General features: G+C 33.0%; 1 protein-coding gene and 1 pseudogene across 6 annotated transcripts in view; one reads left to right on the top strand and one right to left on the bottom strand.

The window, feature by feature from the left end:
- Positions 1 to 17,097, top strand: part of STXBP5 (syntaxin binding protein 5) — a 150,989-nt gene that overhangs the window by 93,096 nt on the left and 40,796 nt on the right. For all 6 annotated transcript variants that reach the window (XM_039846957.1, XM_039846953.1, XM_039846952.1 and 3 more), the window contains exons 12-18: positions 314 to 461; positions 699 to 766; positions 1,033 to 1,073; positions 1,999 to 2,219; positions 2,724 to 2,902; positions 6,397 to 6,522; positions 10,217 to 10,368. In XM_039846957.1, coding sequence (XP_039702891.1) covers positions 314 to 461; positions 699 to 766; positions 1,033 to 1,073; positions 1,999 to 2,219; positions 2,724 to 2,902; positions 6,397 to 6,522; positions 10,217 to 10,368 — 935 coding nt within the window. The remainder of the gene's footprint in view (positions 1 to 313; positions 462 to 698; positions 767 to 1,032; positions 1,074 to 1,998; positions 2,220 to 2,723; positions 2,903 to 6,396; positions 6,523 to 10,216; positions 10,369 to 17,097) is intronic.
- Positions 9,516 to 10,132, bottom strand: LOC120589416 (ubiquitin-conjugating enzyme E2 N-like; annotated as a pseudogene).

Here is a 17,097-nt window from a genome sequence, read left to right as displayed (position 1 = left end):
ATTGTACAACTGTCATTATAAAGATGTCTTTTTTTTACATATTTGAATAAATTAAATCTGTTGAATCTCTGTGGTGGAATGTATGTAATTTCTGAAATTTCATAGAGAAGAGCATACTGTCCTAAGAGTTAAGATATGAATTTAGATAGTATGTTACATGGATCTTCAAAGGGTGTTAACTTTAAAGTAATCAAGCTTGAAAATTTTTTTCTTTTCAAAGCTATAAATATTTTAAGACATTTGTTTTTATGTATTAATCATAGGTAATAATTTGTTAAACTAATAAATATTTTTCTTTTCCTGTTTTTTAAAGATATCCTATATTTGAAAATCCCTACCCTTTGAGTATACATGAATCCCCTGTTACATGTTGCGAATATTTTGCTGATTGTCCTGTGGACCTTATTCCCGCACTTTATTCTGTTGGAGCTAGACAGAAACGTCAAGGTTACAGCAAAAAGGTATTGAACATGAGTTTTCATATTTAATGTTACATTAATACATCAGTATTTTATATTCATCACCTTGGAATGTTTGATAATGTTGATACCTTTTCTAGAGAAAATATATAGAAAATTCTTTTTGGAAACAAAATATCTTTAGAAAAGTTTTGATAATCAACCTATTTACTGTTGTCATGTATGTGAAGATGTGTGGCCTGCTTGGAAGTTACTTTATATAATAATCTCTTCTTATAGGAATGGCCCATCAATGGAGGTAATTGGGGCTTGGGTGCTCAGAGTTACCCAGAAATAATTATTACAGGGTAAGTAGAAGTTTCTACCAAATAAATCAATAATAGCTAATAATTAAGACTACATGAACATAAGTTAATGGGGCAGATAATGCTTTGCTTTATGCTGATATAATAAGAAATAAGTTATTTCCTGGAACATGCCAATTTATTCTAAATTTTATCTTTTTCCTCATTTTGGTGACTACCTTTTTAAATATCAATATTTAATTGCTATTTAAAAAGGAAAAAAATGTAATTTTTTTTCATCACATTCTTAACTCATTTGCTTTTCACAGGCATGCTGATGGGTCAGTTAAGTTCTGGGATGCTTCTGCAAGTAAGTATTTTGGATATTATTTGCTATGTTATAGAATCATTGCTTTTATACAACCTGTATCAAAATTTAATTTGAAATTTGGAGGCTATACATTTAATACTTATTAAATGTATCAAATATGTGTGTTTAGCATTTTTAATAGATTAAAGATATTTTTCAGTATACTCATTAGTAAATCAAGAAGAGTTCTCAATAGAAGTGCTTGAATCCTTCAAAATTTCTTTAAACCTTCTTTTCCTAAATCAGAGAGGAGACGAAGGAATATGTTTCAAATCAACAGAAATTTGTAGAATACAAACATATTAAAATATGCTAAAATTTATTCTAAAATTAAGTCACAAAATTTGTGTTGTCTATTTTGAAATATATATATAATTTGTGTTGCTTTTTGAAATATATATATTGCTATTATATATATATATATAGTGGTTATATAATAGAAAAAGGAAAGAATTCTTTAAATGGCAAATATTTACAAAACATACATAGAAAGCATTCAGAATCCAGTTCTTTAAATGGCAAATATTTACAAAACATACATAGAAAGCATTCAGAATCCATTCAAATCAGGATGTTTTATATTTCATCCTGGTGCCTTTTGTAGAGAAAATATTAAAAAATCATTTTAGAAAGCAAAATATGTTCTTTATTAAATTTATACTTTTTTACAAAACTGTTACTCTTTTTGATTCTATAAATTCATGATGATGGTGATTGTTTTTTTTTTAAATAAATATAATGAATGTACTTTATTTTGGCCAATGAGTACAGTGAGTGCATTATCTAAAAGTATAAGAGAGAAATGTAGACCTAGGAATAAAATGTGGTTCAAATAAATATAGGCTATTTCCTTACATAGTATGACTAAGTATTACCTTATATTTGTTCATTTTGTATTAAATTATCTAACATGTATTTTTTCTAGTAACTCTACAAGTATTATATAAACTAAAGACAGCTAAAGTCTTTGAAAAGTCAAGAAATAAAGATGACAGGCCAAACACAGACATTGTAGATGAAGATCCGTATGCCATTCAGATCATCTCCTGGTGTCCAGAAAGTAGAATGCTGTGCATAGCTGGAGTTTCAGCTCATGTCATTATTTATAGATTCAGCAAACAAGAAGTGATTACAGAAGTCATTCCGGTAATAGTCTATTAGTTATTTTCAATGTCAGATGTCTGACATTTTAAAGTTTTTATATTATTTAGAAGATAATATTTGCAGTCAGTTTTATCTAGAATTTTTAAAAACGCCTCAGTATTTACATTGCCATCTTTTTTTTGTAAAAATAACATTTTTATGTATGTCTTCTTACTGAACATTTAAATCTTTAAATACATCGTGTAAGTTTTATTTGAAGAAAGCTAATATGAGTCTGAGCGTATTCTAATTTGATATTAATAGGAGTGTCATAAATTCTAAAATTATAATGCGTGTGTGTGTGACTACTCACACACGTACACATTATTTTTAAAAAGCTGACTCAGAAACATCGTTTTTCTTTGCTAAATCCTTACCTTTAGAAATCTTGCTGAATTTTCACCTTTAAAAATGTTCTTTCCACCAAAGTGTACATATATGGGTATAAACTGTAATAAAATAAACAGTAGATACTGGTGTAGTTAAGCTGTCTTACTTTTATGACAGATGCTTGAAGTTCGATTGTTGTATGAGATAAATGATGTGGAGACCCCAGAGGGTGAACAGGCACCACCTTTGCCAACACCAGTGGGGGGCGCCAATCCTCAGCCCATTCCTCCCCAGTCTCATCCCTCCACCAGTAGCAGTTCTTCTGATGGGCTTCGTGATAATGTCCCTTGTTTAAAGTAAGTTATAAAAAAATACAAATGTTTTGGAAATTGTCTTTTAGATAAAATATAAGCATTAGTAAAGCTACAGCAACAATTTTCTGTAATGGAGTAAAATGGTATAAGAACATCTCTTTCTGTGTTTTGCTGTGATTGATTCAACTTATTTTTCTGTGGCATCAAGAGGAATATGACTGCATTTCATGACTTTGCCCATAAAGTCCTAAAATCTGATCTTTAAACATACGAGTAGACCAGCATGGATCTTTCCTCTATATCTATTTTTTAGTCTGAATTTATAGGCGGATGAAATAGATGTTTAGACTGCTTTCTACCCTTCTGAAAATTCTTTTTTTATATATATATTTTAGAGATTCACTTGTTCTGTAGTCATTTTCTTGTATTTTTCTGAGTCTTCTCTAGCACCACATTATTATTATTTAAATGCCTTTATTATACTCTTCCAGATTTGAATACATTTTGTTTTTATACAGGAATAAATTGGATAAAGTTTTTCTTTTTCTGTCCAATTTTATTTTCATGGGTCGATTTTCAAAGAGCATGAACCTAAAATATGTCAGAGAAATAAAACGAGGGAAGAGTTAAAATCATTGAAGAATTTCATAAAGACTGTGATTAAAAGTATTACATTTACAGAGAAGTCAGGGTAATGACTGAAAAGTGGTTGTGGAAAATGTCAAAGAAATTCAGTAAAAGAGGTGGAGACAACAGCCAGACTGTAGAGTAGACTCACGGTAGGGAGGGTAATAAGAGGACAGTTTGCATTTGTTAAAGAAACGGCTTTGCTCTGCTTTGCTCTAGACCTGCTAGAATCCCTGCTATTGGTGAATAGTTCAGCAATGGCTGTGGAGAATGCCTGTGTAGCCAAGAGTACATTCACCCTGAGGACAGGGCAGATTGTTTATATCAGAATTATTTAAAATGTATAGATTTTAAAAAATCTCCTGTATATGCTTGCATAAATTTGAGATTTTGTGTTCTGTGCCAGTGGTTGTCAAATGGGGATGATTTTGCTCCTTGGGATACATTTGGCAGTGTCTGAAGATACTAGTTGTATACCGGGGAGAATGGGGTGCTGCTGGCATCTAGTGCATTAGAGGCCAGGGGTGATGCTAAACATCCTACAGTGCAGAGGACAGTGCCCCACCACAAATAGTTACCTAGTTCAAAATGCCAGTGGTGCCAAAGGCGAGAAACTCTGATCTGATCTAAAAATTTTAGTGCTGAAGTTAAGCAGCTACTTTTCTCAGAAAGATCTCAAATTTCTCCCCTTCTCTTCCCTCTCTTCCCCTTACCTGCCTTCTCTCTCAACCCTGCCCCGCCTTCTTTCTTGAACATATATACAAACCTCCTTTTTGCTATAGTTCTGGCCATGTTTAGCTAGAATGAGACTTGGAAGTACAAAATTCTTTATTCTTCCCTTTTGTTCACTTATTCAGTGTACTTTAAAGTTAAATTTGTAAAATTTCCATTAATGCCTTTTCTTCTGATTTTAATGTGTGTTTCTCCAGCTTTTTAATTTTTATAAACATATGAAATACAATTTGTCTTTGAGGTTTTTTAGTAACATTTTTCGAGATTTTTGTCTAGAATGCACATATTCGTATTTACTAGTGACTTTTTTTAATCACAGGCATTTTTTTTCCTTTTATTAATCTTCAGGTAAATATATTTATTTATCGATTTCCCATTATTTTAGTCCATAATTCCAAAACTAATTTTTAAAAATAAGAAATAGAACTAAATAGATTTTAAATAATAACTAATACCGAGATTCTTGTTTTTATTTATACAAAATTCCTTTGTACATAATTGCTTTTTTTTGAAGAAACATTTTTAAAGCAGCTATTTGGTTTACTGCTTTTACCAATAAAATTTTGTATTTATTTAAGTATTTTAATTGTGCTTTTACAGGGTATTTGTCCAAACAGACAGTCATTTTGAAACTGCAGAGCCTCCAACATTATCAGGATGTTTAAAATACATTTGTACAAATGAAGGAACTTTTTATAAAGGTTCAACCCCTTATCTTAAAAAATAAAATAAATTGATTTACATATAGCGAAAACATTAAAATAAGTTGCATGTACCATTGTAGACATAACACGTAACACCCACTCCCCATTTTGTATTTTTAAATTTTACATATTCTGTCATTTCTTCATCTGGGTTCTAATTTTTTACCAGTTGAGGATTGTGCCACAGGTTTGGCTGGCTTATTTTTGTTCAAGAACTTTTTTTTGCTCATACTGGATAAAATAAGAATTCTTTGAGTTCTGTGTGCCTTCATCACTTCAGTCTTAAATGTGCCCACATATGCACTTTTAAAATTGTCTCCCAATGGCTATTCCTGCTCTTGAGAATCTGTTCTAATGTACATAATAAACATGCCAGAGGAAAGGTGGACACTTCCCTGAGCCTCACCTGATTCACACAGGGAGGAATAGCACACTCAGACTCCTGCTTATGCTGTGTCAACAGAGGCTGTCTCTTGAATTACTACTTAGTCTTTATTCCTATCTCTTGAGATGGACAGCTGCAGCCAAATAGTGTATATTTTCCTGAGAACAATCAGAACTGCCTCATTCAGTCTGCAGTTCTGAGCGTATTATTGCCTTGCAGACTTTGCACAGGCATAAGTGACTGTAACTTAATTCATATTAGGGTACCCTCAGTGATTCACATTTACCCTGAGATTTGCACAACACACTGACCCTTTTCTTACCTAGAGTGAGTCTAGCAATATTGCAGCAAAAGGTCAGGTATTGTGGTCTTCTTTGTTAGAATTAACCAACTAAGCGATTCAGAAAGGTTCTTTCTGCTGTCCTGCTTTCATACATTGTCACTCCAGGGCAGAATGCTCAAGACTTCTTGAAGTAACCAAGCTTTGCATATGTTTTACAAGAGCAGTTATTGGAGGAAGAGGTTGTGTAATCACAAATGTTCTCACCTTAAAGTCAAAGTAGATTTTTTTTTTTTTTTTTTTTTTTTTAGTAAAAGTGTCACAAAAATAAATTGCTCACATTTCTTTTTAAATTTGTTCTTTAACTTGTTTTGGTTTTGGCCAGTTTTCATTTAGTTAAATCATATTTTTAAGTTTTAAGTCTACTTTTAAAACTTGAATTTTTTTCCTCTTTGTTCCTGGGTTGCTGCTGCTTCTCATTCTTTTCCCCAACCCTCCCTGCCCTTCTCTCATCTCTCCCTCCCATCCCTGCCCACTGCTCCCTTTCGTCCTTCCCCCTGGGTGCCTCCCCGACATGTGGAACTTAGATGCGATTTTTTCTTTCTTTTTTTTTTTAAACTATGTACATGTTTGATCTCCAACTAGATTAAATACTCCTAGAGGACAGGGTTCTGATTTTTAAATATCTAGTACAATTTTATATAAAATGTTATTTTTTGTATAGGTATTCATGCATGGCTCTATAATTATATAGGCTAATAAGATATTGAAGATAGGTTAAAAGGTAACATGTTTTCCTTTATTGCAGAGTTAAAAATTCGCCACTTAAACAGTCTCCAGGATATCAGACAGAACTAGTTATTCAGTTGGTATGGGTGGGTGGAGAACCACCACAACAAATAACCAGCCTGGCAGTCAATTCTTCCTATGGATTGTAAGTATAATTTATGCGTTACTCAGTCTCTTCATAATATTCTATACATTTTTTAATTTTCAAAAATAGGATCTTTTATTATAGTATCACCTAAAAAGTTGTTGTATAACTTTAATTTCAGACCAAATTCAGTGTTTATTTGGAACATAATTCTGTTCTGAATAATTTACTATGCGTATGCATATCCTGCTTCCTGATAAAAAGTTAAATGACTCGTGGACCAGTGAATTGAGATAAAGGTTTAAAGTCACTACATCCTCTCCTGGGTATATTCCCAGGAATAACTTTCTTTTATTAATTGGTATAATGGTGATCTAGCAACATCAACCCTGAAGACTATGTGCTAAGCTGATTCCATAACTGGTCAAACATAGCTACATAATTGGTTCTTTCTACTTCCAAAGTTAACTTGTATAAATTGTAAAGACATACTAACTGTTTAATAAAGTATTCACCTATACTACAGGTGTATTTATTAACTCATGCCTTCGAGTATGTAGTGTTAATTATACATACTTTTTATTATAATGTGATAGACTTATATAAAGTATTTATGTTTGTTTGTCTTAAAATCAATATTGTGGTATAAGAGAAACCACATGTCCCAGGGCTATTTATCCTGTGTAAGTCACTGTCTCTTTCCTTTCCTTGATGCTAGTCCTAGAGACTCATTCATCGTTCGTCTTCCCTCTTACAGCTGCTACTACCTACTCATATCTCTTGCAGTCGTGCACCAGCTAAGACTGGCTATCGTCTGAGATAGTGTCCTTTCATGTCTTTTACTTGCTGCCCCACAATGTAAGAACACAAACCTTCTCCTCTTTAATATTGTACTGTCCAGAATCATAAAGAAACCAAACAGGGTTGTGAATACAATCACAGGTCTCAATTGACTCACAGTTATATTTCGTTTAGCTCTTTTTGTGTGTTTTTAAAATTTGAACTAGTTGTCCAGATTATTTGATGTGAAAAGCCATACTCTGAGTGTTAATGGGAACGTCTGAACCGAGCCTCCATTCCTGCTTGGCATTAGTTAGCGGGAACCAAGTTGAAGTTTTTCCTCTTTAGCTGAGTCGTACACCATGCAATTCACCATCATTCTTATCTACCTGTTTTACTTACTTATATAGCCCCTGTATATATTTCAGTTTTCAACTCCTGGCTTAAGAGATCTCAAAGGAATAAAATGACCTTATTCATAGTTGACCACCAAAACCTTCCTAAAGATACAGTCTCTTGCTTCCCTAGTGGCAGGGATTACGTCTTCTCCTGAGGGGTCAGAATTCCCCTAAATCAGAAGAAAAACGTCACACTGGCTAGCGTGGGATTTATGTTTCTGATCAAGTTGCAACTCCTGTGTCAGTTTTTTTTTAATGTTGAAAATGTAATTTTAATAGATAATTTTTCGTCTTACGTAGGAGCACAGTAAATATACCACATTCTGAATAAACTCCAGAAGTTACAAGAATAAGAGTGGGGGAAATTCAGACGGACTATAATATCCATTACCTTGAACTGTGAGGAAAGGGTTCCAGCCCACAGGTTAACATTCACATACTGAGAACTGGCTACATTGGTGACTTAAAAATAAGAATCAGGATTAGATGTGGAGAGAGAGGTGGGAAAGGACAGTTTCGTGGGGGGAGGAACTCTGTCAATGCAGAAAAAAATCACGGAATATCAAATTAAAGAATAAAAGGAGATACCATAGCAATACTAGAAGGGTGAAAGTAAGAATCCGTAACCGAAGACTTGGTACTCCCAAACGAAGAAGCCTTTGTGACGACACTTACGCAAGCCAGTTGCTCATCAAGTCTGTAAGGAAGATTCATAAATGCCTAAGTAGACCCCAGATGATTATCAGATTGGTGTTTCCAGTGGTCACACATGAGGTTTTCAGACAAGAACTAAGAAAAAGGTCATAACCCAAATACCTGTCACAAATGCGCCACAACATGTGGAAGTCACACACAAGGTAGGTCATATTGTTGCTCCGCTGTGACTCTCACGTACAGTAATTTTCAGACATGGCAAGACACCAGTGATCGTCTAGCTAATCAGACAACACACGTTCGTTTCAAATTTCTAGGCGGTAAAAAAAATGTACTGATGCTTTACATATGCTCAGGGCCAGCTTAAAAATACTCCAGTGGTATCTTAAATTTGAGTCAGTGAAAAGAAGCTAGCAAAAGCCACCTCTTGCCATTCAGACCAAAACAGAATGTTTTATCAGTTTCGGTTTTTAAATACAATTGTCACATTAGGAAAATGAAATAAACACAGTAAAATAAACTACGATGGTAAAGTAGAATAACAAAAAAATATTTTACTAAGACAAGATTTACAGACATTTCCAGACAAGCCATACAAAATGGTCACAAGCTTTTTTTTGAAGAGAGGATTCTACACTTGACAGCAGCCTCAGTGTTATCAGCAACGGCTGTGATGTTTGTTTAATGTTCCCATTTTGATTTATGCAATTAAGCTGGTCTATCTACAGTGTCTGAATAAAGTTAGACTTGGCTAGAGAGCACAATCTAAAGAATAGGTTGACTGCTTTTAACCAATGCAGTTAAGATCACCATAAAAAGGGGGAAAGGAGCACATAAAGTTAAAACTACCTCCCCCCTCAAAAAAAATAATAAAATGAAGAAAAACACCCACACCCCTGCAGCTAACCCTGACAAGTACCTTCATTCACAGTGCTTTATGTTTAAACCACGTTGAGGAAATGAATAAAAGCAGAGAGGCCCTACTGCTTTTAAACGTTTCACCACAATGCCGATGCAACCTATAGCCACTGCCCATGCTTTACAGCAGTAAATCAGGACAAGACATAGATTAGCTAATGTGCATTTAATCACCAAAGGGCTGAAGGTGTCTGGGGTTTTATGCTGTAATGTTTCTTAGACTATGTCCATTAAGTGCAAACAGAAAAAGAAGACGTCTTGGCAGAACTGGAGAAGTGATGCACACTTGATGATCAGATTGATTTAAATATTGTTCCTGGCATACGGCCTGGTCCATGCTCTAGCTGTTTCAATGGCTTGGGCTTCGTTGGTCTTCCACTGCTCTGCCACATCATTTGCTAATGGATCATCTGGGTTGGGAGCACTTAACAAAGCCTGAATCAATAGCAGAACTGTGCAGATCTGCAGTGCTGGGGACCACTTATCTTTCAAAATATCTAAACATATTCTTCTCAGTTTGTCTACATTAGGATGATAAATTTTTGTCATGAAAAGTATTTTAAGGGCTGCCATCAGATATTCTTTTGGAAGGAATAGGTCAAGTTTTAAAATCCCTACCTCAAAGGGGGAGGATCGTGGGGGCCAGTAATGACCACATGAAAATAATGAGCGTTGCTCTCATTGGTTCTGCTTTGATGTCGGGGACTGGTTCTGCTAGCATACCCTGGGTTTCCTTGGTAGTCTTGAGGGGAAGCCTGACTATCTTATCAGATCCCCAACGTCAAATTTTTTAATGGTATTGATTTGTAACCATTAATGTATGCAGAAGATACGCATAGTTCCATGAGAAGACCTATGTAACCTCTATTTTTATGTCTGTGATAGTATTGTTTCAAAGAGGAATTTTCTCTAAGACCCATCATGCTTCTTTTTTAGCCTTATAGACTACATTTTCTTGTAATCCTTTATTTGTGCTAAAATACTTGCTGTTTTCCTGTTCCCAGGGTAGTTTTTGGCAATTGTAATGGCATAGCGATGGTTGACTACCTCCAGAAAGCAGTACTCCTCAACCTGGGCACTGTTGAATTATATGGCTCCAATGATCCTTATCGGAGAGAACCCCGGTCTCCTCGTAAATCTCGACAACCTTCAGGAGGTAAAAAGAAAAAGAATCCTGAGTTTTAGGATTTCTATAAATGCTGAGTTAGTTACTTCTGTGAATATAAGTATTTCAGTTAAATGAATAGCTTGTCTGACTTAGTCTGTATTTATAAACTGTTAAAAACTAGTAAAAAGTTTGAGCCTCTTTTTTTTGTTTTATATTATTACATTTTGCTTTTGTTTTTAATGTTCTAGAATTTTATTTAATGTTGAGAAAGTACCACAGTGTCAGACTTCTTTAGTTAAAATTATAATGAAAGGAAAATTTGTCTCATTATTATAGAACAAAAGTTAATTTCAAAGTTTTGCTCCTTTTATTATTTGATATTATGAGACCAACAAGTTATTGTTTCAACTGTTTAATTCAAAGGAATCTTTTCTCATGTGAAAAAATAGATGCAAAAGTAAATTTCTGTTCTATGAAAATAATAATGTTCTCAGCCTTGATTCAGTGCAAACCCAGACCCTTTAAGAATTCTCTTTATAGCATTCTTCTGTGTTTGCTAGGTAGTTAATCTTGATTTTAAATGTTTTAATACCAATACCTCATAGAATACAAGTATAGTTAGCTTTCTACACCAGTACTCCTCACCTTTTTTTTTTTTAACCTCATCGCACACGCAGAAAACGGCACTGGGTCTCTGGTACTTATAAATGAGGCCTTTAGCAGTAATTGGCCTGCAGGCTCCTGTCTTCCCAGGACTTGCCCTGCTGGACCAGGGGTTGATTTGTGGGCAGATTTAACCCAGTAGCGGAATGCTAATGAGCAGTGCAGCACTGGGAAGCTCTGGTCTGACTTCCTGACTCTGTCCCTCAGAATGAAAATTCTCTCAGGTTCACTTCTCAATTGCTCTCATGACATTATTGGCTCATTTTACCTGTACCACAGTTCACGAGAGAAGAAAAAAAAGGTGATGCAACGTAGGCTGACTATCACTTATGCTTGATGGTTGAATTTTTTTTCCATTTTTGTGTGTGTGATCATTTTGTCATGTGTTGTCTTCAGCAAAAATTGTCCCAGCCATACCATTCTAGTACCTTTGTCTCCTTTTTTTCCTTTTGCTTTTCATTGCTTCACTAAGGTATGCTGAGTGTGACTTCTTGCATGTGCGGCCTTTCTAGCTTATATTCTGAATCTGTGAAAAAACTCCGTTCTTCTTTTTTAAGTAAGTTATTTATTTCATGTCAGTAAAGTCATGGCATGTTTGTTTTTTGTCTGTAAAATCATTGTGTTTTTTTTTTCATTGTGTTTATTTTTAAAAGCTTATTAAAACACTATATCTAACATAATATACTCATTACTTAAATTTATCTCATAATATGTATATGCAGACAGCTATGGAAATATTTGTGTCCCAATCCAGTTTCTTTGTAAAGCAGAGAAACTAGTATTTAGTGTTACAAGGTTAGAACATTGTCATGATAGAGAAGAACTGTTTGGGGAGGAGATAAATACTTTTAACAATTTTACTACAAACCTGTAGTGAAAATTTTACTATTACTAAAATTAATTACTTTTCCTTGATATCTCATCATAGTTTACATAAATTTGATAGAAATGAAATACCTAAATTTATCCAAGGATAAAGATCAATTGTGCAATGTAATTTTAAAAATATTTTTTCTTAAATTGCACTGCATCCTTCTTTATTCTGTAGTAAATCTCATTTATATTATTTGTTTCATTTTGTATTGCAGTTAGTTTTCCTATGTCTAAACATCTGAGCTTTTCTTTATTGGTTTAAGATATTTACTTATTGTTACTATGGTCACTTTAATAATATTTAGGATTATGTTTTAAATTTTAAAAAGATTTTAAAATACGCCTTAATATCTTACTAATTATTTGCCTTAATTCTAAAATATAATTATTTCTTTTTCAGATAAAATTAAATGTAGAATAATTAGCACTAAAATTCTTTATTCACATTAATATAAAAATGATATTCTCGCTAAACTGTATATTTCATAATATATTTTTCAAATGTAGCTCAAATTTCATAAAATTGTTGTTCTGTCTTTTTACTAGATCAGTTTGAATGGAAAAACTTTTTTGCTACCAATAGATGGTGATACATTTTTATAAAGAGTAGGATAATTATATAAGATAAAACATTTATATTTTATAAGTAAAATATTTTATAAGATAAAACATTATGTTTAAGTTTAAATGTTTTATAGCTTATTAAAATACAATATGTACAGTGTTTTCATAATAAAATTATGAAACTATCAAGGAGACAAGTAGTGATAAAGTATTTTAACTACCTATATATCTGCAAAAAGTCTAAATTCTACCAAAAGTTTAACATGATAATCTATGTCTTGTTTTACTGGCCGTTTTTTACTCAGTGGAGGGCACAAAAGGGAAATATTTATTCTAAATATAATTCTAAACCCCAAATAAGATCTAATTAGTATGTGAAAATGATAAATACATGAAAACAACTGCTTACTTAGTATTGTAAGTAAACTTTAGGAAAGGTATTTTCAAAAATTATGGAGAGGACACTCTAAAAGTGAAATTTTTGTTTATACAGTTGCTAATACTTTCAAGTCTTCAATATTTTCAGTAAGATAGAAAAAGAGAACTAGCTATGGAGTCCAGTAGTACTAGTTGAAATTTCTGTGTGTGTGTATGTGTGTGTGTGTGAGAGAGAGAGAGAGACTATAAGAAATAAGCAGTGCAATCAAAGATAGATACAGATGTTGCATAGATCAATAAGTATTGCCTTGAATTAAGTCTGGTTTCTAAAAAACGTGAAATACAGCAAAATGTGTATTTACAGTGAAAACATAGTTAAGGAACCATTAGAACCCCACTTTACGGATGATTTGAAATGATTGTTAAAAAAACAGAATGTAGAACTAAGTAACTTTGTTTCTCAGTTCTCCATTAAGAAGAATGATTTTTCTCTCTGAGAAGTATAAAGAATAATAAAGAGAAATTAAAGTCTAAGCTACATTATGTAAGTAAGGCAGACCAAGCAATAATAAAAATATATCAAGGGAATTTGTGAAGAGAATTTGTAAATGGTAGCCCTAATTTGATGAAGGTCAAATATTTTGTGAATCAGTATATTTGAAGTAAAAATCAGTCAAAATTCTCAACTCATTTGCTAAGTAACTGATGCCTCTTGTGTGCATATTGAAAACAGAGATATCAATAGAAGTCAGCAGGAATTTACTAAAAGTAGGTTGTACCAAAATTAACATTTTAACTACCTTGATGGCTTATGGAAGCCTGTTGCATAATGTTTCCTCAAGTTAATCAGTATTTGATAAAGAATTCTGTGATACTTTAATGACCCAGACAGGTAGAACTGACCTAAATACCTAGTTTGACGATGGCAAGATTGATTAGACCAGAAGTCAGCAAACTGCTTTCTTTGGGCCAGATCTGGCTCACTGCCTATTTTCTCAAATCAGTTTTATTGGACCAGCACCATGCTTATCTGCATCTGTTTCATCTGTGGGTTTGATGCTACAACATTAGAGCTGAGTAGTTTTAACTACTATCCAAAAAGCAATCTGGACCTTCATAGAAAATATTTGCTAATCCCTGGATTAAACCATATGACCTAGTGGGTCAACTTGTGGCCTGATATTAACTTTAATGTAGTGTACCTCAGTTAGTGAATGTATTGTGTTGAATAGGATATGGTTATGTTTTGTTAATAGTAAATGAAGCCTCCTATTTAAACATTTAAAAGAAAAGGCGTGTATCTCAGATAATGACCATGAAGTTGATTGTCTCTAGAAGTAATTAGGTATGTCGCTAATAAGGTACCTAAAACATTTAGTGTCCCAGTTTCTTCTATAAATGAGGATAATTCTGTCTACCCCTTTGACTGTGGTCAAGCACTTAGAACAGCACTTGGCACATAACAAGTACTTAGTATATGTGGATGATCACCAGCTGGCTAATGTTGTTAGGATACATTTGGGCAAAGCCTAGATAACTATATTGCTAGAAATATTTGTTGAAGGGAATCTGGCAATAACAAGATAGATTAGATGCTATGAAATTCTTTCATATATATTCATTCAATTATGCAACACATTTATTGAGCACTTACCCCATGTGTTGTGCGCTATTGAGTGATAAAACAGACGGAAATCTCTGTCCTCATGGAACTCACATTCTATTGGAATAGATGACTATTAAGAAAAGTAATATATAGGAAATTGTGTAATAATGCTAAAGGGAAAAATAATTAAATAAGAGGGAATTTGAAATATCCATTACAGGAGTGTTAAATTTTAAATAGAGTATCCAGATGACTTTTGAGTAAAGATTTAAAGGAAATGAGAGAGCTGTTATCTATGAGGATGTCTGTAGAAAGTTTCAAGCAGAGCAGAGCAAGTACAGTGGCTCTGAAGCAGTATACCTGGTGAGTTCAAGGTACAACAAGAAGTAATTGCGGCTGGAGTAGAAAGAATGAGGGAGGTGGAGCAGTAGGTGGAGGAGAGAGGTAATGGGATATCCCATAGTTTTATGGGACATAGACAGTCATGGAGGGTTGGACTTCTACTTTTACCCTGAGTCAGTGAAAGGCATTGAAGGGGTTTTCAGCTTATTCAATAATTTAATATATAAATTAAAGAGTCTCTATCACATTCTTCAATTTTGCTTCCTAAATGTTTCTTCCTAGGCTATTTTAAGAATTGAAATTACATCACATAGTACTTTTTTATAGTCTTTAATAGCAGTTGACAAAATACCAAAGGCTTAAATTTTTAAAATCAATTAATTTTATTCAGTACGAGGTTCATTGTAATACTGGAGTATGTTATCACTACTTTTTATTTTTTTTATTGAGGTATAATTGACATATAACATTAGTTTCAGGTGTACAACATAATGATTTGTATACATTGATCCCCACAGTAAGTCTAGTTAATATCTCTCACCTTACAGAGTTAAAAAAAATTTTTTTTCTTATGGAAAAAACTTTTAAGGTCTATTAACAACTTTCAAATATGCAACACAGAATTATTAACTATAGTTGCCATGTTGTACATTATGCCTCAGGACTTACTTATTTTATAACTGGAAGTTTGTACCTTTTGACCCCTTTCACCCATTTCTCCCATTCTCCCATCCCCTCGCCTCTGGCAACTACCAATCTGTTCTTTGTATCTATGAGCTTGCTCTTTTGATTCTTTTTTCATTTTGTTGTTTTTGTTGTTTTAGATTCCACGTATAAGTGAGATCATAAGATATTTGTCTTCCTCTTCCTGACTTACATCATTTAGCACAGTGCCCTCAAGGTCCATCCATGTATTTGCAAATGGCAAAATTGCATTTTTTTAGTGACTGAATATTTGTGTGTGTATATATGTGTATGTATGTATATATGTATGTTCACACACACACACACACCCCCCACGTTTTCTTTATCCTTGCATCCATTGGTGGATACTTAGGTTGTTACCATATATCACTACTATTTAAAGACCTGTCATTTATATAAATAAATATTTTGTCAAAGATTAAATACATACCTATATCTTTCATCTTAGAACTATAAAAATCAGGATTTTATTTTTTCCAGAATCATTAGTTTGATGAAATTTAAAAAGAAAACTACTGGTTGTCATTCAAAAACTTTCTCAATAGAGACAAATAATATATAGTTCAAAATAGAAAACACTTCTTATTAACCCAATTTAGCACTCAGTGTTCTCTGAAAATATTACTGAAAAACTTTCTTGGTGACTGTAAAGATTGTGACGTCATGTCTTCTACCAAAGGAATGACAAAGCAGATACTGGTCATCTATGTACGTATGTCGATGTGATATCTAACTTCAGAAGCCCAGACGTGCAGCCCCTGGTGTGTTGCCCGCCTATGCCAAACTTTTGATGTGTGTTTGTTTATTTGTAATTTTTAAAGAATTTGTAGGAATTCTTTTCGTTTCAATCACCAAGCAAATTAATATCCATACTAATTGTCTACTCTGCATTTACCCTGTCTTGCAGTTCTTGCCTACAGCATAAAATACCTTGCTATGTTTTCCCCTGAGAATTTAGGCCATCCTGTAAGATAAGATTAGTTTTACATAATTCACATATCTGTAAAAAGAAAATATTTCTTTAGATTTTTTTTCCTTTTTTAATGTGATGGTATAGTTTTTAAGAGGTATAGCTCTACAAGATAAGTAAGATGCAATATTTTAAAATTGCAGATATGGAGGTACAAAGTATATTATTATTCAAAAGTATTTAAGGGAGGTGTTTGAGACAAAGTATATTATTAGTCAAAAGTATTTAAGGGAGGTGTTTGAGACAAAGTATATTATTATTCAAAAGTATTTAAGGGAGGTGTTTGAGACAAACCATTTTGAGGTTTGAGTTGAAGGTTCTTGTGATATAAAATAACTAAATTTATTACCAATATTTATTCTCCCTCAAGAGAAATTCAATAAATATATCATATGCCCTTCAAATTGCTTATTTTAAACAAAGTCCTGCCTATGTCTAATGTCCCTGAAGAATGTCAAATTATCTCTTGAAAATCCTGTTTCTTAGTTTAAGCAATGACTGCTGTATTAGTTTGAAGTGTTTTAATATCAAAAATTTCCTATGTTCCTATTTCAAAACTAATGAGCATAATATCAATGCTGATCTTCTGGGTTTTCTTTTAAAATGGACAGTCATTAAATACGTACTATAAATAGGAGATAAAACTGCACTTATATACATTTGTGGTGTGATTCGA

This window comes from Pteropus medius, unplaced genomic scaffold (assembly GCF_902729225.1).
Source record: "Pteropus medius unplaced genomic scaffold, Ma_sr-lr_union100, whole genome shotgun sequence".
In the NCBI taxonomy this organism is placed as follows: Eukaryota; Metazoa; Chordata; class Mammalia; order Chiroptera; family Pteropodidae; genus Pteropus; species Pteropus medius.
This window is presented reverse-complemented; position numbering and strand designations above follow the sequence as displayed.